Source organism: Heterocephalus glaber, unplaced genomic scaffold (assembly GCF_053883595.1).
Source record: "Heterocephalus glaber isolate CG9 unplaced genomic scaffold, H.glaber_assembly_v1.0 deba00001547, whole genome shotgun sequence".
Taxonomy (NCBI): Eukaryota; Metazoa; Chordata; class Mammalia; order Rodentia; family Bathyergidae; genus Heterocephalus; species Heterocephalus glaber.
The window spans coordinates 8,221,268-8,246,946 of record NW_028258340.1 but is presented as its reverse complement, the minus strand read 5'-3'; the positions used below and the strand labels follow the sequence as shown (position 1 = coordinate 8,246,946).

The following is a 25,679-nucleotide window of genomic DNA, read 5'->3' as shown; positions in this document are numbered from 1 at the left end:
GTTTTAATTACCAAAGCTTCTACTTTAATTAATATTTTCAACTTATAAGTATTTGAAATTCATGATATTATTAGACTTAGAACCTTAAAAATTATAAAAACCAAAAGATTCCATTGAAATGTTTATCGAACACAAATGCTCTCTGGCATAAGCAAGAGCTGTTGGCTAAAGACTGGCTTTCCAAATTTTTAATGACATTAGAAAAACACTAATAAATACCAAGGAAAAAAAGAGAAAAAGTAATTTCAACTGAGAAAGGCAGCTGCCTAAAAGCCAGGAAGGCCCTCACCAGAATCAACCACACTGGTACCCTGAATTTCTAGCCTCCAGAACTGCGAGAAAATAAATTTCTAATGTATTTTGTTAAAGTAGCCTAATCTAACAGAAGCACATTTCCATAAAAAACAATTTTCTACTACTTCACTTATTTTTATATATTTAGGTTTATTATTTATGTCTTATGTTAATAATCAGGAAAACAAAGAAAAAGCTTTAAAGAGCAACTGCCTACTTGGCTTGGGACCACAGTTAAAAAGAATTCATAAATGTACCATTTGTTCATCATTTAGCCATCATAAATGTGATGTGATTCAAAGCAGTGCGTCATTTACCATGAGCAGCTCATATAAACACTTACCTTTATAGCCATACAATGAAACTGTAAAACCTTTCATTTTCAATCTCTCTTCCTTATTATTAATTTCAAATGACAAATGTGCTAATATATTCAAGAACACTGTTCCAGGAGCAATACAAAAACAAGTATTTCATCATTTCAGAACACCAACTTGGTTACAAAACAAATTTGAAATCAAACTTTCATTTCTATTGTGTTTAAGCCAAAACAAAATACATCCTTCCAAAACTGTGTACCTCAAGTCATCATATTTATACTGTCATAAATACGCTCTCCAGCGACAAATGACATTACAACCCCCTGCAGTCATTTCCATGTCCCTCAAGCATTAGTGGTAAAACACAAACCAATATACTGGATAGGTAAACGTAAAAATACCAGCCACCAGCATTATTACTTTTACATAAGAGAAACAGCATGAATGCACTTTATATTGGGAAGTTTAGTGCTCACTTCAGCAGCATATATACTATATTGGGAAGTTTATCTTCTGGTACAAGAAAATCCAAAGTAGAGTTAAATTCAAGCCCCAAGAAACAGACACAGGCCAGTTATTCCTTCCATACCTACTTTCAACACTGTATATATCATCCCTTCCAACACACATTGGTAGAACATTTTTATTTTTCTTTTGTTAAAAATATTTTTTCTTACATTGAGTCACTGTATCATTTAGTAACTTACCAAGTCCATAGAGCATCAACTGGAACATTCCAGAATGCAAATCTACAAAAATGTGCAGGCACTCCGAATTACCACAGGGCTCCAAGATGGGAACAACAAGTGCTGGAAGTGCAGTCTCTATGGAAGCTGAACAGTTAACAATTAAACATTATTTTTCTATCTGAATATTTTCTCAAAAAAATATTTTTCAGTGAGGAGAAAGAACTATTGAAAAATCCTTAATGTTAGAGGGAAAACATGATCTTGCAAAATTTGGGATAGAATTATTGTAATTAGTAGTAGTTCAAAAGGAAGAATGTAATTTTCAAGTTCACTTGAAACAAACATAGTCAACTATTAAATCAAAAAAGAAAGAAAAAAACCCTAGATTCCTTTAAAAGAGTTTAAAAAGCTAGTAAAAAGCCAATCTTATCAGTTAGCTCTGCATTCTGGTTTTATTTTCACTCAGTATATGGTTGTAAGTTAATTTGTAGGCATGTTATAATATCAATAAACTAATATCAAGTTGAAAAATATCAAGAAGAAAATTAGTTGGTTGGTAACTAGAATAAATATCATCTATAGCTTAAAGATTTTTAATGTCATTCTGCATAAAAAAAGAGTACTTTTTTCTGATAGGGCCCAGGTGTTTCAAGAAACACTGGAAATCTATTAAACATTATTGATTGCATAGGAAAAAAAATCTTTCAAGTTATCTGTGTACCTCATTTTAAAGTCATAGATGAAGCAAGAATATAGGCTACTGCTAAACACAAATCCCAAAAGCTAACAATGTACTTGATCTAGTTTCACAGTATTTCCACCAGGCCCAATTAAATTTTCCCTTAATCCCACAAGTTGTTAAAATAAAATCCAGTAAACAAGTAAAGCACTGAAAACACACTAAGTGCTGATCAGACTAAGGGTTGTAAAAGAAAGATCCTCTTACTTATTTATTTATTTTTCTTTTTTGGGATATCCAGGGCCATTGCACTGAGTTACATTACCAGCTACTTTTTTTTTTGAGCCAGAGTCTAAGTTGCCCAGACTGTGCTTGAATTTGTGATCCTCCTGCCTCAGCCTCTCAGCTCTCAGACTGCTGAGATGACAGCTTTGTACCAGCATCCCAGTTAAGAGACATCCTCTTCTTGTTTCTTTCTTTTTTGCGGGGGGAGGGTACCAGGGATCGAACTCAAGACCTTGCACTTGGCAAGGCAGGTGCAGTGCCACTGAGCTAAATCCCCTGCCCTTATTGTTATCAAGTTCCTCTAAAGCTACAGGCACAAAAAAGAAAGGCAGGCGAGGAGGAAGGAGAGTAGTGATAGATTTTTCACCAAGCACAGATTCTCTATGCTACTTCACAAGACAAGGACAGTAACATTTTCTCCGTGCCACAGGTTGTTAGAAGGAAGAAATGACAAGTTTGGGAAGGTGCTTTAAGTAGCAAAGTGAGGGATGGGGGTGTAACTCAGTGGTAGTATGCATGCTGAGCATGTGGAAGGCCCTGGATTCAATCTCCAAAAAAATAAAAACCAGAATGTTAAAAAAGTGTACATTATCTGAAGTGTACATTATTATGAATCAAAGAAATGACCCAAAATTTCTTGCAATATTTCACATGGGTGAAGTTATCATTGGTATTCTTTATATAAACTATCAAACAACTTAATAAGATAAAAACTTTCAGGAAACATTTAATTACATAAAAATAAAATTTCTTTCAAGTACATTTAATACATATTTTATACAAATGTTTAACATTCAAGTCCAACAGAAGTTTCACCTAAAAACAGAAAAACAACAAAATAGAACAGCAATTTCTAATGGGGAAAAAATAAGAACCAAGATGCATTATGTAAAGGTACAATTCCCAATGAGAAATGTAATTGTGTTGTATACCTAAAATGTACCAATAAAAGAATTTAACAACAACAACAAAAAAAGAACAGCAATTTCTTTTATAATATTTTATAATTCAATACCAGTGTGAGAGTAGTTCAAATGTTAAGCTGAACATACTGTATTAAGTGGAATAATAAAAAGTACTTACAAATTTGAAGAAGGGCTGGTGATATTCACATTCCTATACAGTTAATAATTCCTAATGGGGTACAAAGGTATTCTTTAAAGCAAAACAATTTCTAATGTGTAGCAATAGAATAGAATTAGTTTTGGGAATTGAGACAGTATTCTTGAAAAGACAGGGCATCAAAAGATAGGAAACATAGTCCAAAAGGAGATAATACCTGACGTATATCTACAAATACATATATATATACATACATATATATATATGTATGTATATATATGTATATATATATGTATGTATGTATATATATGTATGTATATATACGTATATATATGTGTGTATATATATGTATATGTGTGTGTGTATATATATATATATATATATATATTTTTTTTTTGTACCGGGGATCGAACTCGGGACCTTGCACTTGCGAGGCAGGTGCCAGAACCACTGAGCTAAATCCCCGGCCCTTCTACAAATAAATTTTATGACTGCCAATGTTCTTATTCTTCTCTACAGAAAATGAACAGAAGCAACTAAGCCCAGTTAAGAATGGCTATGTGTGGTCCGCAGCTTCCAGACTGACCACAATGCTCTGATGCCGGTTCTGCCAAGTAAAGTCAACACAAGGAAGCCCATTCTGGCTTCTAAAAGTCAGTCAATGCTATGAGCTGAGCCCTATTGTATCTCATTACCTCTACTGCCTTGCAATGTCTATTTTTTTTTTGGTACCGGGGATCGAACTTGGGACCTTGTGCTTGCGAGGCAGGCGGCGGAACCACTGAGCTAAATCCCCGGCTGCAATGTCTATTTTGATCTCACCAGCGTCCCATGCTGCTTCTTCTGAGCCATTTTTACCCCCAGGAAACCACACACTGCCATCTGCATTGTCCAACACCTAGAATTGTGCATTTACCTAGCCATCTCTTGAAATGCTCCAATCTCTACACTATTCATTTCGTCAGGTTATTCCAGTTAGGCGTTGGAAGGATGTTATGGCTTGTGTTTAGCTGTCCCCCCAAAGCCTCATGCAGATGAGGTGGGGCTATTTTGGAGGTGGCTGAATCTAGCGCGTGACTCATAGTGCAATGCTAGGCCTGAGAGCACTAGGATTCAGGGCATGAGTGCTACCCGCCCTAAATCATCTGAATAAGATAAAAGGGGCAGGAAGACGCTGTTAAGGTCTCTTGTTGCTTTTGCTGTCTTCTGCTGCCGCCATGAACTGCTACCCCTCTGCCATGTGTCACTCTGCCTTGGAGCCCGCCAATTAAGGACTGAAACCTCTACAAACTGGGAGCTAAATAAACCTTTCCCCTTTAACTTCAGATGTCTGGTATTTTGTCTCAGCAATGAGAGAAAAATAACTAAGAGAGAAAAAAACCCAGGTGATTGAGAACAACTGTACTAAAGGACACCAAAGAAGACTACAGCCCCTGGTCTCAGGAAAGGATCTTACAAAAGCATTCTTTCCCATCATAAAAAAGAGATCAAATAAGACTACATGAAGCCAGGTTCGGTGGCACATGCCTGTCATCCCAGCACTTGGTGGGACTGAGGCAGGAAGATCTCATTTGAGGCCAGCCTGGACTACATAGCAAGACCATCTCTAAAAAAAAAAAAAATTACATGAATAAAATAAAAAATGAACAATAATTTTAAAAACAAGTAAAATGGGGCCGGGGATTTATAGTGGCACCACGCCTGCGTCGAAAGCGCAAAGTCCTGAATTCGATCTCTGGTACCAAAAAAAAAACAAGTAAAATGATGGATCAGCAGACCCTTTCCTCTAGCCATTCTCATTTCCAGAATGCCCTGGTTAAAGAGGGACCAACCCCACATGCAAGCTTCTCCCTTACCTTCAAGTCACTGTCCTGGAAACACTCTTTTCTAACAACTAGGAAAGATACTATAAACACCTTCAGCTGAAAAACCACTGCTGTAGCACTCATACTAGAGTCAGAGATCTAGGAAGAGCCTGGACTAAAAAATCTTCACACTACAGTTGGAGAATAGGGCCCAAAGTGTGTAAATGGCTTATTCAGGAGTTCACAGCTGAACTCAGATCTTCTGGCTACCCAGATGGTAACATCTCTACAAAATCTGCAAAACTTCTCCTGAAAGCTCTGGATAGACTTGGCAGGTATTAAACTTGGAAGATTTTTCCCCATGTATCTACACCTGCATTTCTTATATTGAACCTTATTAGTATATTAATTTAAAAAATTTAAAGATAAAGAATGTTTTGCTCTACTCAGTCAGATTTTATTAAAATGTTATAAATATCTGCAGTGCTGCTTTATCACTGCAAGAAAAACTCAAAGAAATTTAAGATTCATGTTAAAATAGTTCCATTTCAATAGGGGAAAAATTCTTAAGGAGAGACAATATACAAACATTTCAAAAACAAGACCAAGCTAAATAAGTAAGAAAATAAGAAAAAAATTAAGAAGTAGAATACAAGTTAAAATGTGGGAAATGCCCAGCCTACACAAGAAAACCAGTATCAGGAAAGAAGTCACAGTAAGAAAAACCCTTCATAAAACAAATGTGAATATTAAAGAAAACAAAAACAAAAATGTCAATTTAAAACACCTACAGTTTTCATTGGCATTGAAGCCTTTAAGAATGGCCTTCAGTTCCTGGAGCTTCTGATGAGCTCTTGCATGGACACTGTCAATCAGGAGTTTTTCTATTGATAAGTGGTCAATCTGCGTGAACAAGAATAAAATCATATGTGCAGTTGAGTCATTTTTACTTTTAAAGTCTGAGAGTAGATTACTGGTGCTTCAAGATACTTACTTCCTTTTAGAATCACACTAAATGTTAAGGAAAAATAAACTTAGATAAAGTTAAAAATTAACTTATATGGGGCCGGGGATTTAGCTCAGTGGTTTTGCTGCCTGCTGCACAAGCGCAAGGACCGGAGTTCAATCCCCAGTACCAAAAAAAAAAAAAATTAATTTATATGGAATTGAGTTAAAATTAACTTGTATGGCAGTGGAACCTTAAAAACTAGTGTTTTAGTTTTTGTTTTAAAGGCTGGGGGCTGAACCCACAAAGCCTTGCACATGCCAGGCAAGACCGCTCATCTACTTCCCCATCCCATTTTAATTTTGAGACACGGTCTCACTAAGCTACCCAGGCTGGCCTCAAACTTGTGGTCCTCCTACCTCAGCCCCTGAGCAGCTGGAATTGCAGGCGTAAGCCATCGTGCCCAGCTTATAGCTAGTATTTTCATGAATATAGATCAAAATACTATATATACACCAATTATATAGTGTTTAAATGTCTGACCTTAAATATAAAATGATGGTCTGGTGTCATAGTTCAGTGGCAGAGCATGTGCTGAGTTCAAGCCCCTTAGTTCAATTCCCCCCCCAAAAAAGAAAAAGAACATCTTTAAAATTATGCATTATAATGCCAGGCTCGGTGGTGCATGCCTATAATCCCAGCACTCTGGAAACTGAGGCAGGAGGATCACTGTGAGTTCAAGGCCAGCCTGGGCGATATAGTGAGTTCAAGCCCAGCCTGAACTACACAGTGAGACCCTGTCTCAAAAAACCTAATTAATTAATTAAATTATGCAGTATAGTACCAGATATTTTAAAAAACAACAACAACAACTGCAGAAGTGTAACACTTAAAACAAATTTCATACAGGATTTTAGGAACTATTAGGTATTTTAAAGAATTTGTCTAAAGTTTAAGTATAAAATTATATTCACTTAACCAATATTAAAATATACTGAAAACTTTTACCTTCATGGCTCTTTCTACTAATTTGGAATCAGAAGCTGGCAAAGGAGGATCATGAAAAATCTGTAAAGGCTTGGAGACATCATTCTCATCAATTTTAATTGTAACTTTGTGAACAGATGCTGTCCCTGTTTTTCTACCAAGAATCTGTTGACTGACAAGAAAAAAGAACTATTAACAATTTTTTTTCAACATAGCTTGTTAACTTATGGAATAAAATAGAAACAATCTATTGTGTATCTTAACCAGAACCTAGAATCTGGCAGGCCCTCATTGTTTGCAGGAGATTATGTTAATACTGAGAAGACAGCTATTCTGTAATCTAATACAACATTTGACTTAATGCTCTTAAAAATAGACATAGAATTTAAAATAAGATACATGCACATATAAACAATCCTAAAACAGAACAACTTGTCTTCTAGGTGCTATCTATTCACCTGACTCCTTTACAGAAAATGGGAAACAAGCCAAATTCAAACAGGAATTGGAGACTATAAACAGCCTGATACAGATTTTCTCTAAAACAAAGTTCTTAGAAAGTATAATTGAAAATAGAAAACTGATAATCAAGCACGTTTCCAACAGTGAAACTCAACAATCTAACCTAATGACCCAGAATAAACCAATCTCTACCTTTTTAAATAAGAGTAAGTCTTAGTACAAACAGATAAACATCTATGTATTTAAAAACATGCAATGTTCAAAGAAAGATGTCAATTATAGATGTCTCAGGTGGTCTACACAATGCCATGGGTCTTTACTACACAAAACCATGTCACTACCGGCATGTCGCTTACTGGTAACTATTAAATCAGATGTATGAGAGGGAGAAAACAAAAAGGCATGAGTAGGGCCAGAGATTTAGCCCAGTGGTTCTGCCGCCTGCCTCACAAGTGCCAGGACCCGAGTTCGATCCCCAGTACCAAAAAAAAAAAAAAAAAAGCATGAGTATTTAGTCACAGCATGAACTTATCAGAACCAATTTTACTTACTTCCAAACAGAGAGGGAAAGGCACTTTCCAGCGTGATACCTTTCTACCTGCACAAGGTCTCCCCATCGCTCCCGGATTAACATTAGAGTCTGGGAGTGTAACACTTCTAACTGAAGTGATAAGCAGAAAGAATCTGAGAGATCTTGCTAAGAAAATTTAATATAACATATTACTCCAACAGCCAGTCAAGTACAGGCAAATTTCATTTAACAGAGGATCTATTCTCAAAAGCTGGCTATGTACTTTGGAAGGCTGAGGCAGGAGGATCAGGGCTTAGGGAAATCCTTTCTCAATATAAAATTTTTAAAGTTTAAAAAAAAGAAAGGAGGAACACACTGAAGATATAGCTCAGAGCAGAGGCCCTGTGTTCAATCTATAGTACCACCAAAAAACAGCTGTCTATGAAGGAATTTTCTGGAATATTTCTCCAATGATTCATCCCAAAAAGGGATAAAATTTGTGATGAGGGGGAGGTTTTTGAGACAAGGTCTTGCTTTGTAGTTTAGGCTGCTTTTGAACTCACTATGTAGCCCAGGCTGACCTCGAACTCCTGGCGATTCTCCTGCCTCAACCTCCCAAGTGCTGAGACTACAGGCATGTGCAACCATGCCCAGCTATGAGATACAATTTTAGAAAAGGTTTTATATTTAATTTTGAAGCAATACAAGCAAACCATAAGGTCCAGGTTGCCCCTTAATTGATCATACTTTAGAAAATATAGATTGACCAAAAAGTATTCTTTTTTCTCCAAGCAGTACTATATTAAACTAATCACTTTTGGGGAATGCCTACAAAGCCAAAAATAAAATTTTAAATTTGTTTTACTATAGATGTATCACTATTCTTCACACTGGTCTGTTTCCCAGCCCTTTTTGTACCCAGAACAAACAGGGAGTAAGGCTGCTATAGTTTAGGACTAAGGGAGACACAAAATCTTTACAATGCATGTCTCAAATTTCAGAAGGATACGTAGACAGTTGTACATGTCCTGAAGAGGTTTCTCATCAGCGAAGAGCCTCGACTGCACCAGCTGATGGATAAAGTTGATTTGCATACTATGAACCAAAGCTCGTCCATCTTCCATTGGCAGGAGAAAAGAAGGCAGTTAGCAGAGGTATACAGGTCATGTCATAGTACAACTAAGTAACTGTATACTAACAACCAATTTTTTAAATTACCTATGGAAATTAGAGAATATTATGCTCTGAAAAACACTGAAACTTCTATAGTCAACAGATACAGTATATTGTCATAAAATTTGCCTCAAATTACAGGATAAATTACTACACACATGTATTATTCTACAGAAATATTTCAATAATATAAAAATACCAAACATTTAAATCAACACCTATGATTTAAGTCAGTATTTATGATTTACCTCCTGTTTCCTTATCCTCAACCAGAATTTCTAGCTTGAGAAGACGCCATGGAACATCAGGGTCATCTCCCATCACTGTCAAGGTGGCTTCAAATTCTCCTTCAACTCGAAACTTGACACGCCCATTTGCTTTTAAAAGAAAAAGTGTACCTCACTAAAAAAAAGCATTCTCCTGCTAACCTAGAACTTTCAGTCTAGCTTATAAGAAAATTAAACTAGCCAAGGTTCTTCATTAGTATTCAGACAATTTAGTGGTTTCTGCATAAACAGAAGTTAGCATGGAGTCATTAAGAAACCAAAGGCAACTCTTCCAACATAAACAAGCAGCATTTTCTGGAGGCTCAACTCTGGGAACTCTTCTGCTCTACCCCCAGATGATTTCAACCACTCCCCAGCTTCAAATACCAGCACTGTATTTTAGGTACTAAAAGAATGATACAACTGCCAAGTCACAGATTCAAACCACCAAAACTGTGGGTCAAAACTTCATAATGAATATTTCTCTGAATAAAACCCCAAAAGCTATTTAAGAAAATAATCTTTTAAAAATGAGATTTCAGCCACATGCAGTGGCACATGCCTGCAGTCCCAGCTACTTGAGCAGCTGAGGCAGGAGGATCACTCGAGCCCAGGAGTTCTAGACCAACTAGGCTATATAATAAGACCCATATCCGCCTCCCCTGCTAGGAAAAACACACACACAAATTTCAGGTACATACCAACTGTAAGATTTGCCAGCTGAGGCGGAAGATCTGTAGTTACAAGCCGATGTCTAAGAATCTGATTAAGTTGATGAAGTGTGGCTTGTTTCTCAATTTTGGTAATTGGATCTGGAGGAATAATTTTATCCTACAAAACAATTTAAATGACTTTTAAATAATGTATAAAAAGTATATATGCCAGGTATGGTGGTACACATGCCTGTAATCTCAGCACTCTGGGAGGCTGAGACAGGAGGATTGCAAATTCAAGCCCAACCTGGGCAACTTAGCAACTTTGAGGCCACTTCAAAAAACAAGCTGAGGATAGAAGGCCCTCGGTTCAATTCCCAGTACCAGGGTTAAAAAAAAAGTATATAAAGAGGCTTTTTTCGTTTGTTGTTTGTTTTTGCAGATCAAATCCAGGGCCTCAAGGAAGGTAGGTAAGTGCTCTGCCACTTGAGCTATACACTCAGCCCAGGGCATGTTTTTACCTGGGCCTGTCTTTACATAATGTTTTCTTACTTTACCCAAGAGAATCTCAACACTCACTTCGTAGCATACATCCAAAACAGCTGACCACTACTACCATGCATTAGAGTGCCGATAACTCCTCTAGTCACATAGCTAAGACCATTAGACAGCATGGTCTTCTTCATGCTCCATTTATGAAATCAACTTCACATCACTAGATGAATCCCCTTACTTCTTAAAAGTATAAAACACAATACAGGCCAGGGATTTAGCTCAGTGACACTGCACCAGCCTGGCAAGCTCAAGGTCCTGAGTTTGATCCCTGGTACCAAAAGAAAAACACACACATACAATATAGTGTAGTACCAACTCACTACACTGCCACAATAATAAATGAACATTGTTTGTCCATCTGCTCATCATCAACCCCCCCATCCACCCATTTTGATAACTACTCATATTCTGGTCCCAAATTATTTTTACCAAAAAAAGAAAATTTTTTGTTGGAGATTGGGTCTCACTATGCAGTTCAGGCTGGTCTTGAACTCACTATGTAGCCCAGGCTGGCCTTGAACTCACAGCAATCCTCCTGCCTCAGCCTCCAAGTTCTGGGATTACAGGTGTGCACCACCATGCCTGGCTACCCAAATTATTTTTAACTCCACAATTTTACTTACCAAAGCCTTCAACTTTTATGAAGTCAGGCAAAGCACTTACCCTAATACAAGTTGGCAGCCGTGGGTAGGAGCCAGTAGTCAGTACATCAATGGCATATGGGATGGCAAAACTAGGCAGGCGTGCATGGACCAGAGCATCTCTAGCTAACGAGGCCAGGCGATCAGCAGTGTCCACAAATAGGATGGCTTGCTGATCTAAAAAGCTTGAGATCATCTTTAAAGCAAAGGGTAAATGTATTCAGCTGCCTTGAAAACTATTTTTTACATTAAATATCATTTACTCATTCCAAAGTAAATTTCAAAAGACATTAATATAGGTTTTCCAAATACACTAAAAAACTTTCCCAGTAATTTGAAGAAATATTTAATACATTTGTATTTGACATTAAAACAGTAATTTTCCATTACTTTAAGTAAAATGTTTTCTAATCCACTTCTCCTTGACATTACATATACAGTACATGCTACAAGTTAGGAAAAGTAAACAGAATAAAATGTTTTTTACTTTTAACAATTTCCAGAGTTGGTTGGTAATGAAGTAGTCAAAAGCATAGATCCTGGAACTAGATTGCCTTGGTCTCAATTTTAACTCTGCAACTGACTGGCCCCATAACTGTGGGGAAGTTACTTAATCTCTCTGTGCCTCAATGTTTTTCAACTGTAAAATGGAGATAATGATTCCCAATCTTATAAAGTTGTTCTGGGGGATTAAGATTTAATGCAAATAAAACCTTTAAAACACAGGCAACACTCAATAAATGCTGCCCATTATGAGATATGGGGCAATTTCATGCCCAACACAGAAATCCTTTCTATCAGTTTTCTACATAATGCATTTCAGAAGGATGCCTGAACTACCAGAACTAGAGCTCATCATGGAGCTAAAAACCACCTCCTTGAGGGAAAAAATAAGAACCAAGAGAGATTACGTAAAGGTGCAAATTTCTAATGATGAATGTCATTATATACCTAAAATGTACCAATAAAATATGAAAATGTTAAAAACTTAAAAAATAAATAAATAAAAAGATTTTCATTATTCATTATAAAAAAAAACACCTCCTTGAAACTTTTATCTTCTGGTTCTCTTCTAGAACCATACCTAAAAGTCCCCTCTCATGTCTTTCAAACAAGTTGTCAATGGCCAACTTAAAACATAGCACCACTGGGTATAGTGGCACATGCCTATAATCCCAGCACTTGGGAGGCTGAGGCAGGAGGATTGCCACGAGTTTGAGGTCAGCCTGGGCTACATAGCAAGACCCTGTCTCAAAGAAAAACAAATAAACAAACAAACACAACACAGCACCCAGAATTAATACCACATCATGAACACAATATGCTCTACATTTTCTTAGTTTCCTATTTCCAGTTGTACTGTTACCTGATTTTTACAACTCTAGGAAATAAAGCCAGGTAATTACTATCACCTTAGAGTTGAAAAAGTTGAAGTTTAGGTGAAGACACCTGCCCAAAGAAAAATGGCCAATAATCAGAGAAGTTGGATGGAACCAAACATATGTTTTTCCTTAGTTAGACCACTATGCAGCATAAGTCAGTAGAAATGTTACCGCCTATGGCCAGTACAGTAGATTTCTATCAATGCCACCAATACTAGTTTTTAGCACCCATGACCCTGCTAACACTCAACTTCTGCATTTGATCTTAGCCAAAAGGCCGAGAAGCGATAACACTCAACTTCTGAACTGGCTTTCACTCACATTTAGGTCATACTAAGAGTTCCTTCTCTCAAGTCACTGTAAAAATGCTTAACAAATCAAAGTCAAGATCCCAGAGACTTCCCTGTGGGAAGGTCTGCATCAATCCTATTGGGACACCAGTTTATCCAGACCACACTGCTCCATCCTAAACATGGGTAATCAATAATAGAACTGCTCAACTCTAAATACACTAGCTTCAGCTACATTCCTTTGACTTAGAAATCTAATTAATAAAGATAAAACTTTAGTTCTGAGTAATTTATTAGTGAACCATTAGGTCTCTAACAATCATCATGCTCTTTTAGTATTCACATACTATTAATATGGTTAACAATAGTCCCCTTCAGAATTCAACTGGCACCAAATAGACATTTCTCTAAAGAAGATAGATAGATGGCCAGCCAATAAACACAGGAAAAGATGTTCAACATCACCAGCCTTCAGGAAAATGGATACCAAGACCACAGTGAGATATCACTGCACATGTGCTACGGTGGTTACACTCAAAAAGTCAAATATCAAGTGTTGGCATTGATGTGGAGAAATCGGAACCTTCATACAATGCTAGCGAGAATGTAAAATGGTACAACCACTTCAGAAAACAGTCTGGCATTTTCCTCAAATGATTAAAAATAGAATTATCATGTGACACAGCTGCTCTATCCCTCAGTATGCACTCAAAACAAATACAAGCACACATTCATGCAGAAACTTGCACATGACTATTTACAGCAACATTATTCATAATAGCCTCAAACTGAAAACCACCCAAACCCCTGTTAACCAATGAACAGATAAAAACAAAATGTAGTATTATCATCCATGCAATTCAGCCAAAAAAAGGCACAAAGTACTAATATATGCTACAATGAGTAGACACTGAAAACATAAAAAAGCCAAGAAAAAGGAACGTATGTAATATGATTCCATTTATATGAAATATGCAAAACAAGCAAATCCATAAAGACAGAAAGCAGATTAGTGGCTGCCTGAGGCTAAAGGTGAGCTGGGGAGGGTGTTGATAGCTTTTCTTTTTGGGGTGATAAAAACATTCTAAAACTGACTGCAGTGATGGTTGCACAAATCTGTGAATGTAACAAAAACTACTGAATTGTACACTTTAAATGGTCGAGCTGTATATTACATGAATTACATCTTTTTTTTTTTTTTTTTTTGTACCGGGGATCAAACTCAGGTCCTTGCGCCTGTGAAGCAGGCGGCAGAACCACTGAGCTAAATCCCTGGCCCTGAATTATATCTTAATAAAGCTGTTGGGGGAGAACTAAAGGAGAATAAGATTTTCTCTTTTGCTTAGACAAAACACGTGCGCTATTTTACCATTAGAGTTCTATAAACTGCAGTTACACACTCAGCTACACACATAATATGTCTAGCATGGCAAAGATCACTATCTATTAAGAACCTCTAATGAGACTAGTTATATAATCACTAAATTGAGAACATAAGTGTCAAAATATGAACAATTCTTTAATTGTCCAGTTAATTGACTTTATCCCTGACACAAACACTTCTGTGTCTGTATTCAAACAAAAATACTGGAATTTTATGCAAGTTCAATTTGGAACTTTATTTAGAAAATGACTTATGTGAGTAGTCAATTCAGAAAATGAATAGAAGACTGTTAAACGGCCAGGCATGGTGCCGCACGCTTGTGATCCCAGCACTCGGGAGGCTGAGGCAGGAGGATGGTAAGTTCAAGGCCAGCCTAGACTATAGTCGTTACACTCTGTCTCAAAGAAAAAAAGGAGGAAACCAAGAGTTTCCATGCCGTGCCACCTGCCTCCCAAGCGCAAGGTCCTGAGTTTGATCCCCAGTACCAAAAAAAAAAAGTTTCCAATTTTACTTGATATTATGGTACTGAAACATATAACTGAGCACTACCAGATGATTTAAATACTCGACGTATAATTAAGTATTTACCATCAAATTTGAAAAAAACTAAACACTTGGCTTTGATATACTCCAGAATAGCTAACTTCTTACTAAAAGTTTGAACATCTTTAATAAAACATTACCTCAACTTAACTAATTATTAAAAAGAAATCTTAGGCATTTCAGAAATACTATACCATGCGTCTCCATTTCAGCCAAAAGAGGTTCATTAAACTTGGTGCCCAAATTTCCAAAACAATGAAGTGAATTGTAAACTTTCATTTAAACTTGGAATTAAGCCTGTTCATTAATATTTATAATGAAAACTATTGTTTCAGTGATGTTCTACAGTATACAAAAGACTGTTTACAAACTTTAATTTCCCTATCACATCAACAGACAAATAGATGAGTAAACAAAAACTCTTCCTCCCATAAAGAAAACTTAATATAGGGTACAAAATATTCTCCCTCTAAACCTTTGGTCAATGTTATATAGAAGGATATCAGCCTACTCAAAGATAGAAAATATTTGGCTGCATACCGATACGTCTTATAGAATTCTTCCAGCCCTGCTATTGGCTTAGCTGTCAGGGTTGGAATTGTGCATAGCATCAATTAAAATTAGGGTTTCTTTCAAAGCTTTTGTAAATAAAGAGAGGAAGAAGTGTTGAAGGGAGGGGAGGGGAATGGGAAAAAGAAAAACCAAGATCTATCATGTACAGGTACAAATTCCCTATGATGAAAGTGATCATTATGTATATCTAAAATGTACCAATAAATTTAATCAATTTTTTAAAAGTTTAAAAATTAGGGGCTTTCTTCAATTTCAAAAAAATGTATACTTCTCAACTTCTTCATAGCCTTTTTCCTTTCATTTTGGGCACTTTCACATAGGCTCTATGTCTAATGATAAAGGGAATCTAGTGAAACAGAGGCTAAGCAAACATAGTAAGCTAAAATTGAAGTGAGATGTCAGGAAAATCATGTGCAGACACACTGTGTCATAGATTTCTTTCCTAAGTCAAATTTTATGGAACAAGCAAACCCTCATAGATTTGTAAATATAAAAATTGCTACAAAAATATTTTGAAATTAGCTCATTAGAGTGCCAAAAATAATTTTATTATGGCACCTCTATATTAGGTAGCTACTAAATTTAATTTTTCCAGGAAGCCTCATGAACTTTAGAGAATTAAAAAATCCCTTATGGCCCAGGGAATTAGCTGAGTGGTCCCACTGCTTGCCTCATAAGCGCAAGGTCCCAAGTTCGATCCCCGGTACAAAAAAAAAAAAAAAATCCCTTAAATATAATTTAACCAACGTAAAGTTATTTTTCTGCTTTAACCTATAAAAACTGGTAAAACTTCTATATGTTATTACATAATTAAATTTAAAAAGGAATTTGAGCATCACTGCTGGGCTTAGAGAATCTCCCCACTTAACCCCCAACTTCGGAAACATAAGTGATAGCAGCTAGAAGTTTACTCAGCATTGTAGAGTTGGGCCTGGAGAGCTGACCTCAATTCAAGTAGCTAAATGTTCTCATTATTTCAACACTTTATTCATTTTAAGATAATCACTCTATCCTTTCCAATATGAACTTCATTCATCACACTACCCTCTACTGTTTGAACTCCATCCTCCTCATTAGGAGCAACTTAAGTAAAACAGGAGCAAGAGTGTGCCTTATCTATTACCACCACACTGTTATCCTCCCCAAGTGACAAGCTCAATGAGCTCTCACGGGATCCCTACTGATAGTTCTCCTTAATGCTTCCTGAACATAACTAAAACCTGTGGAGTGGGGGTAGATTTCAGGATTTTTGGTATACTTCACTACATGTCACTCCTTAGAATTCAAAATAGTAATTCAATAGTCACAACTATGGGCTTCTTGAAGGCAAGGGACTATGTGTTATTCAAGTCTCCATCCACCATGCCCTATAACCTGAATTCAACAGAGCTTTGCAGACTTGAGTAGATGAATAAACAAATGAGCAGATAAAGTCTGTTATCAGCCCTGTGACCTTGAAGAAGCCAGGTAATTTCTAGGAACTTTATCGTCTCATCTGTGAAACAGGAAGAAAATATCAACTCTACCATTTTCAGAAGGACGTCAAGAATCAACAAGCAAAATTTAAGGGAGAACCTTACAAATTCTAAGGACCCATACAATTTTTAACCTAACCATGTCACTTCTTTAGTTCCAGTCTCATAGTCTCCTCACGTAATGATGTCTCCAGATATCTCCTACTCTTCTTTCTGATCATGTCCATAAACATATACTAGGTTTCCACAGAAATACATTCTACATTATCATACAGAAATGATTACTCATAAGTAATGTCATTTAAACAGATAGGTAGTAAAGCTAAAATTAGAAACTTTCTATTATAACGCTCAGAAAGTTATTCTAAACAAAGTAAAATCAAAAGTTCAACTCACCGCACATTTTTCCACTTTGTCAGCATTATTAGCCCACTTCACTAAAGCTAATAATCGAACGAAGAGTTGACGTGTCCGGCTAGCAAACTGTACTATTTCTATTTTCCTATAAAGCAATTTTTAGTGAAGCAACATATTAGAAAGAATATTTCACAATTTATTTCATTTGTGATAAGAAAATCAATCCTCCTTTACAACTACAATAAAATGAATCCAAAAATATTTATCTAAATGTATTATCACATTTTATATATCATCTGCATATGCTTTATTTTTACCTCAAAAGTATGTTTTAGCAGTGAATCATATTTTTGGGGGGGCGAGTACTGGGGATCGAACTCAGGACCTTGAGCTTGCGAGGCAGGAGCAGCGCTACTGAGCTAAATCCCCGGCCCAGTCAATCATATTTTTCAATTAATTTCATATTGTAATTAAAAGTTGTTTTATTAAAATACACTTAAATTCATGGATATATGACGGAAGTTACCTGGGTCACAGAGTGGACCAAATTAGGAGTAATGAAATATGATTTTCATAACTGAAATTAGTAGGTAATTAATAAGCCTTTTGGTAAGAGAAGGGTATTGAAATATATCTTTACCAAAATTTGACACTATATTCTTTCTACAAAAGCAAGGGTTCACTTCCCATCTTTCAAGAGCACAATCTTTTAAACTGCATAATTAAAGAATTTAATTGGGCAACCTTTATCAAATGAATCTCAGTGACAAACTTCAATACATTAAATTATCTAAGCCAAGTTAAGGGAAATATGATGAGCACTAAAAATAAAAGGTCTGTCTATATCTATTTTTATGCTATGTCCACTTCCATGTTTTTTCTCCCAATACTCATCAGTATTTTTACCATCTCATAAAGCCTTAAAAGCTTCACAAAAGCTTTATATTGTCAGTGTATTAGCTAGACCTCTTACCCTCGTGGCAGCTACAAAACTTTTGGTACCTTTCATGATTTACCTTAAGACACTGGGGAAAAAATTCAACATGCTAAGACTAACAACAGGACCTAGCAAAACACCAACCTCCCTCCAAGTAGACTCTGACCTAAATCAATACGGCTTTTCAATGACCTACAGACCCAACCCACATTTCTGCATCTCACCAGTACCACCATTATGAAGAAATGCACCAAATTTTTTGTTAAAGTACAATCCCAAATGAAGGCTACAGAGTGGAGTTTTTTTTTCTCGAGTCCACAAACAACCTGAGTGGCTTAGGATCAGCCAACAATACGGTAAGTGGTTCTACAAAGAGAAAATTCAAGGGCACAGTCAGGAGTCTTTACCAGTGTCTGGGACGGATTATGAGAAAACAAGCAGAGCATCACAGGCAAGACTGAGGCACAGCAGAAGTGTTGAATGAACATTAAGTTCTGGCAGGGCTAGGGGTGTAGCTGGGTCATCAAGCACTTGCATAGCATGTACTAGGCCCGAGGTTCCACCTCCAGAAGAAGGGGAGATCTGGCAGCCTCCTCAAGGCAAGGAGTTTCAGTACTGTCATTGACTCAGCAACAGATTTAGAGGATGGGAGGTCTCTGCCCCATCTTTATATATTATTGATTTGGTTTCCTAAATATGCACCTCTACCAGAAATAGGATGATTTCTCTTTGTAAATTATTGTAACAGAGTTTCCTCAAGTGATAGGAAGCATGAGTCAATTTTCTAAAAGCCCAATATCCTTCCTATCCAAAGTGGACACAGCAAATCTGACTTACGTATCCTTTAAAATTGACGAGCCAAACCATAGCACAGGTAACCTTCAACTGTCTCTTCTGCCTCTCTTTTTGATCTATCAAAAAGGGCACTTGAGGTTACCAGTGCAGTGGAGCCATTAATAAATACTAAACACCTCCCTAGTGACTTGGAATTAAAAGAAAATCAACCAAGAAGTATAAGTAATATCAAAGATACAGTCATATAATCTGTACTAGACACAACTTAAATCACAATCAGGCCTGGTGCTGTGGCACCCACCTGTAATCCTAGATACGGACTGAGGCAAGAGGATTGCAAGTTTGAGGCCAGCCTAGGCAATGTGGTGACTTAGCAAGACCCTGTCTCAAAATAAAAAATTAAAAAATAAAAGGGCTAGGGATGTAGCTCTATGCAAAGGCTCTGAGTTCAATCCCCATACCAAAATTTTTTTTAAATTCCCCATCACGTGATTTATTTGAAACCTTAATTTATCTTATTCCTTTATCCTATGGGAACATACTAGTGTTAAATCTTAAGCCCCAAACTACAATTGAACCAGAATTTTCTCAGCTATAAAACAGGAATAGCAGGAAGCAAATGTCAATTCTCTAAAGATATCCAATAGCATCTTACAGCAAATGGTAAATTAGCAGCCACCTTTTTAAAGCCAGTCTGCTTCTGAGCTTCTTTTATAATGGACCATATTTTCTGTATCTTCTATATCTTCCCACTCCCCTGAGGAACTTGAACTGGTCACTCAATAGAGATTTGCAGAACAGAAAATCTGAAACTGATCTCACACCTAAGTATAGCCAAGAATGAGAAAATTACATGTCCCAGTACTCCCTAAGCACGTGGCCCTGTATCAGCAATACCCACACACCCATACTCACAGATAGATCAATAAAAATCAAAGAGACAGATTAAGATATTTTCATACTCACCTTTCCACATCAGATTTCCTTGGCAATCTAAGAAGAAAAAAAACTGATTAAGTATATGCAGACTTTCATCAAAATGTGATAATGGTCTTTACTCTGACTCTATTAATATCTATTAATATCTCTACTAATACCCAGAGAAATTGAGTACACAGCGACCACAAGCTCATGTGGCTACACATTTTTTGCACTTATGAGTTCCCAGCAATATGGTTGTAAGGGGAAAACCAACAAAGGGACATTTCTCTCAATCTCTCTCCATTCAAAATGCTTCAGAAAGCATATCAACCTCAAACATTTTAAAAAGCCAAAATCTCTCATCCTCATATTATGAATATCATAGAGAATCAGAGATATTAAGACCAAAATGATCATAGATATAGGAGTAATACTTGGTTGCTAGACTCCCTGTACCTAATGGGTACTCCGGTTCTAAGCAATAATCTCTATGTGCTTTGTTGGAGTGGGCAAAACTGGAAGCTAAGCACAAGAACAGGCCAGTGCTGATCAAGGGTTTTATGATGTTGTTGCATGGTGGTTAGATGAAAAGATTTGTTATTAGTTTGAAACAGTCACAGTAGTGTTTTGACTTATTTTTGCTAGTGTTCCAGTATTGACAGCCAGCAACTAATGTCAACTTCTTCCCCGATAAATTAGACTGTTTAACACACTCATATCTACTGATGCTTAGACAGGTCCTAATCTACCTACTGAATTGCTACATTCTGTTAACCCATGATCTAAGATTCAATATTCAATGGCCTGAACAACTCTCATGCTTGCTCCACATCTAGCAGCTCTTGAGGAATACACTCAGCCCCATGGATGCTCTCCCACCCATGATCCACAGGATCAGAAAAACTAAACCCACTTCCAAAGGTTCAAAGTACCAAGAGAGGAAACTATTAAAACGAGCCCTGGCTTCCTGCTATTTTCACGAAAGACAGTGAGATGGGAGCTCAAGCTATGATCAGAATGATAAAGAGAACTAGGCAAGAACTGAAAGGGCCAGAAAAAGGATAAAACAGAAATTAAGACCTTATTAGAAGACTACAAATGAAAGCAGCCACTGCTAAATTCCTCCACATGCAAAAGCACCTGAGAACACTCCTTAAGAAGCCATGACCCTATCCTCAAGGGAGAGAGAAAATGAGAAGGGTTAGTTGCTTGTGAGGATAGGGAGGGGGGGAGAGAGGATCCTTTGGGGGTACAAAGAACAGGAACCGCTGTTCCAGCTCCTCTCACCTGTCCTAGAGATCCTAAAAGGATGGTCTCACATCAGAAGCACTATCATTTGGGGGACAAAGGACAGGCTTTTCTGCTTGCCTCCCCTTTACTCCCGTATCTTCTAACCTATTTTAAATTCCTAAATTCCACCATTTGGGGTAAAAGTCCTAAAATGCAAATGTTGGAAGAAGGCACAAAAATGTATTATGTTAAAATTGGATGACAAGTTTACATGACTGAGATGCTAGCATTTTCCGATTTTAACTAGAAGAGATTAGAGAGTAGAATCTAAGTGCCTAAAAAGTCAAAGCAGGTGGGGATTTAGCTCAGTGGTGCCGCTGCCTGCCTCACAAGGGCAAGGTCAATCCCCTCATTCAAAAAGAAAAAAAAAAGTCAAAGCAGAGAGAAAGCTTTAATATGTAAGTATATGTGTTAGGGAAAGGAGAGGGTAGACAAGCAGAAGGAAAAAGCCACAAATCTGGGGCCAAAACCAAACCACCTAAATTGCCAAGGCTGACCTTCTCACCCTCAATAGTTCACAAACATCTAGTGATGCAGAAATAAGTAACCAACCGAGTCCTTAAAGACTCTTATGGAGCATACTAAAACACTGGTTCTACGTAACACATTAATCTCGACAGCTTCCACCTGGAACAAGGGAAAACACACTATTTAGGAACTTTCATGTTAAGTTCCTAATTTTGGTTACCACAAATCAAAAATGAAAAGTTACACACCTTTGTATCAAGAGCAACAGTGACTTTCTCCATGGTTTACAGTGACAATTCTAAATATTCACTCATTCATGTACTAAATCAATAAATACTTAACCCCAGAGTATGTACCAGGCATTGTTCTAGGCCTGGGGATATCAGCAAAGAGAAATCCTTGTCCTCCTGGAGCTTACATTCCAGCAATGGGGGGACAATGACAATATACTAATAATGTCAAATAGCAGTAAGTCCTGTAGAGAAAAATAAGCACCAAGAAAGAAGGATATCGTGAAGGGGCAGAGTACTATTTTATGAGTGGTTAAAAAAAGTCTTTCTGCTAAGTTATACATGACCTAAGACACACACACACACAAAGGCAAACCCCACAGATTTTCGGAAGAGAAAAAGCTCCAAGGTGGGAGTGTGTCAGGACTACCGGGAAGTATCAAGAAGGCTAGTGCAGACTAAACAGAATAAGCAAGAGTGTGGGGACGAATTAAAGAGGCAAGGGAGAGAAGGTACAGATTACGTAGGACCTTAAAAATAAAATAACCACATGTCCTGGTTTGCACAAGACAGTCTTGGTTTTATATTTGTTACTCAGACATTAATTATCAGCAGCACCTTTTTATGCTCAAAAGTGTCCTGGTTTGAACTATAAATCGTATAGCCATTCAATATATAGGTGATTACAAAAACTTTTTAAGCTAAGTGAGATGATGGGGAACCACTGGAGCATTCTGAGCAGAGAAGTTTTAAAAGGATTGTCTTGGCTATTTCACGGAGAAGAAAGCAGAGAGGAGCAAAGGGGAAGGTAGCAGTAGCAATGCCAACGAGTAGATTATAAGGATGGGGTGGATTGGACCACCAATTGGTGGAAGCGTTGAGAAGTAGTCAGACTCAGAAGTCAGAGATGACTAGACTTGCTGATGCACACTGGGTGTGGGATGTGAAGAGAAGCCAGCCAGGAATTACTTCAAAATAGTCTTCGCAACAACAGGAAGGATGAAGATAGTACTCACAGTGATAAGAAAGAAGGTTTTGAGGTGGAGAGGTGATTTGGCCTTGGTATGTTGAAATTTGATACTGAAATGTAGGCATGTGGACATGAGTGGAACTCAGAGAGGTCTGTGTTGGAGACACATGCATGGGAATCATCACACAAAGGGTGTGAGACTATATGTACTTATTCTACAGCAATAAACCAGACGTTTTGCTCGTCATAAACCAAGTCCTAAACAGTAAAAAGAATACACTATAAATTCAAGAAACTTCTACAAATCCTGTACAGAAAAATAAACCACACAAACACTGACAGCAACAGTCTTTGTTTTCCACAGCTGTACATAGGCCAGGTGATCTTCACATACATGAAACTTTCTCATGGATATGCTTGGATTTTTATTAAACCCAACAAAAGTTTCAGAAGTATACTATTACAATGTTTCTAATCATGACAGCTATTTACATGTATCATTAGATGGGAGGGGAGGCTTCTTTAACTTCACCTATTTCTGTCTCAAGTATAGTACATCAAAACTGAGAATGATGCTTTGCAAGAGTAAGTGGAACTTTAATTCTTTTAGTCATGTGCAAATCAATACTTTAAGTCTCTAATAACAAATGACTGTGACACTGTACAACCTAAGATCTGCATTCTAGTGTATTTATTTCAAGTGAAAACTCTGAAGTCTTACAATGGATAAAAGATTAAAAACTAATCTAGATCAAAACGAATACGGGCTTACTTTTTGTCAATCTAGATTACAAGACGTAAAACTGAGCCTCAAAACTTTATAGCGCTTTTTCAACACACACAAAATCCTTACAGTACATTCTGATCCTAGACTGAAGGGATTAACACCCTAATCATGACCGAAGGCATTTCACAGGTACCTAGGTGATTGAAATGACAGCCGGGAGGTTACAGAAAATTTTTTACGTTCACTAAATTCATGAAGACTTCACTCTCAAACGTTTCAAACATACTAAGAATCTAAAATGTTGGTCTATTTTATACATTGTTTCCTGCGTGCAAACAGAAGTAATTATTACCTACATTTCGAATACATTGTTGAGGCTGTAAAACGGATTTCCCGTCTTTGGGATTTTTTTAAGTTCAAATCTTACGCGTTTCTAAACTCTCAACTCTAATTTTGGGCTTTGGGCTAAAATGCTTCCAGCCAAGAAATTAATAAGAGTTTTCTGCGGGGAACTTAAAAATCCCAAAGACGATCTTCAATGAAAGTGTAACAACGCGCAAAATCAGCAAGTCTCGGTTGCTTCATCGCCGGCAAGACCCTCAATTCAAAGCTTCTCCTCCACCTCCCCGCACCCCAGGAGTTCCGAAATTCTAGATTAAGCAGCCCAGGGGAGAAAACGGCAGCCTCTTGGGGAGAGAGAGGCGCAACCCTCTCTCTGCGGGCTGGGCGGGAAGGGGGGGCTGGGGAGCCGGCATGGCTTTCGCGGCACTTACAGATCCGTCAACACCATGAGCTCAGAGTAGGCCCGGTGCAGCAGAAATTCGATGAGAGTGCTCAGTCGGTAGCCAGGGCTGGCCGCAGCCGCGGCGGCTGCCGCCACGGCGGCTCCAGCGGGAGGAGGAGCTGGGGCTGACGCGGGGCCGCTGCTACCTCCGCCGCCGCCTCCGGGCGGGACCAGCTGGTGGTTCTCCAGCTGCACTGGAGCCATGGCGGCGCAGAGCCAGGTTCGGCACAGCGGCACAAAACGGAGCCCTTGAGCCTCCCGGGCTCTCGGTCGCCGCGCCGAAGCGGGCGCAGGGCTGAGACGCCGCCGCCTACGGCTCCGCAGCCTCTAAACAGGAAACCGAGCGCTGGCCGCAGAGGCCCGCCCCCATGTAGCGCTGAGCCTGCGGGCCCCAGGGACCAGAGCGAGGAGCTGGGGGGAGAGGGGGGGAGGCGAGGGGGGCGGGGAAGCGCGACTGCAGCCGCATAGAAGCAGCGCCTCCGTGGCTGTTCAGAGGGCGCTCCGCCCGACTGCCGCCGCGTCCATATTGACGGCTCAAAGCGGAAGTCCTTGGGTGGAGCGGAAGGGGAACCAGCAGGGTGCCTTCCGATAGCGACCGCTGACGGTTCTGTGCGCTTTCCTGCGCGGTAGTTCGCGGGGCGCGTGGGAGTGGGGTGGGGCAGGGCCGGCGCGTGGGCGGGAGAGCGGAAAAGGGAGCCCCGCGCCGCCGGAAACCGGGGTGAGGGCTGAGCGAGCCGCCCTACCCTCGCCCCCTCCCCCCTGCCGCGGCGTCCTAAAGACCACGGTTCGCCCCGAAGAATCGGTCACGGCTCCCTAAGTGGGGCTCGGACCCGAGCCGGGAGGGCCCCTCTGGCAGTTCCTGAGTTTTTCTGGAATCACGAAGAAAAATTTAGTGGCAGCGCGCCTTTGGTTTCTCAGACCTCTGCTCCTCCCACAGATGTCCGAGACGTTTGCATGAGAGAGGGAACGTTGCCGTCATTTTTTTTCAAACTGGGGGAAAATGTGCGCGAGAACCTGACCAGGGACAGGGGCAGGGCTGCCACCCTGCTAGTTTAATTTTGATAGAACTGGATATATGCTGGCCTGGTTACTGTTCCCCAAATGCCGTGAGTCCAACACTGAAAGTCCTGAAATCCTCTGCTGCGGGCTCTAGGTTTTTGTATCTGCTCTTACAGTAGCCGCCCTGACCCACTCTCAAGGGCTTTCAGTTCCTGTGTGCCTACGC

The 25,679-nt window shown here is 38.6% G+C and overlaps 1 protein-coding gene across 4 annotated transcripts in view; it reads right to left on the bottom strand.

Moving 5' to 3' along the window:
* The window catches only part of Med14 (mediator complex subunit 14), a 70,648-nt gene extending 45,632 nt beyond the window's left edge, over positions 1-25,016 (bottom strand). Inside the window, exons 1-11 of one of the 4 annotated variants that reach the window (XM_004850016.4) lie at positions 24,444-25,016; positions 20,031-20,057; positions 17,372-17,477; positions 11,351-11,524; positions 10,181-10,310; positions 9,462-9,590; positions 9,050-9,157; positions 8,081-8,213; positions 7,089-7,239; positions 5,926-6,037; positions 1,322-1,447 (exon numbers count right to left, since the gene is read on the bottom strand). In XM_004850016.4, coding sequence (XP_004850073.1) covers positions 1,322-1,447; positions 5,926-6,037; positions 7,089-7,239; positions 8,081-8,213; positions 9,050-9,157; positions 9,462-9,590; positions 10,181-10,310; positions 11,351-11,524; positions 17,372-17,477; positions 20,031-20,057; positions 24,444-24,658 — 1,411 coding nt within the window. In that variant the 5' untranslated portion in view covers positions 24,659-25,016. The remainder of the gene's footprint in view (positions 1-1,321; positions 1,448-5,925; positions 6,038-7,088; positions 7,240-8,080; positions 8,214-9,049; positions 9,158-9,461; positions 9,591-10,180; positions 10,311-11,350; positions 11,525-17,371; positions 17,478-20,030; positions 20,058-24,443) is intronic. The other 3 variants (XM_021262565.2, XM_021262564.2, XM_021262563.2) reach the window with 3 other exon arrangements.
* Positions 25,017-25,679: the final 663 nt, after the last annotated feature.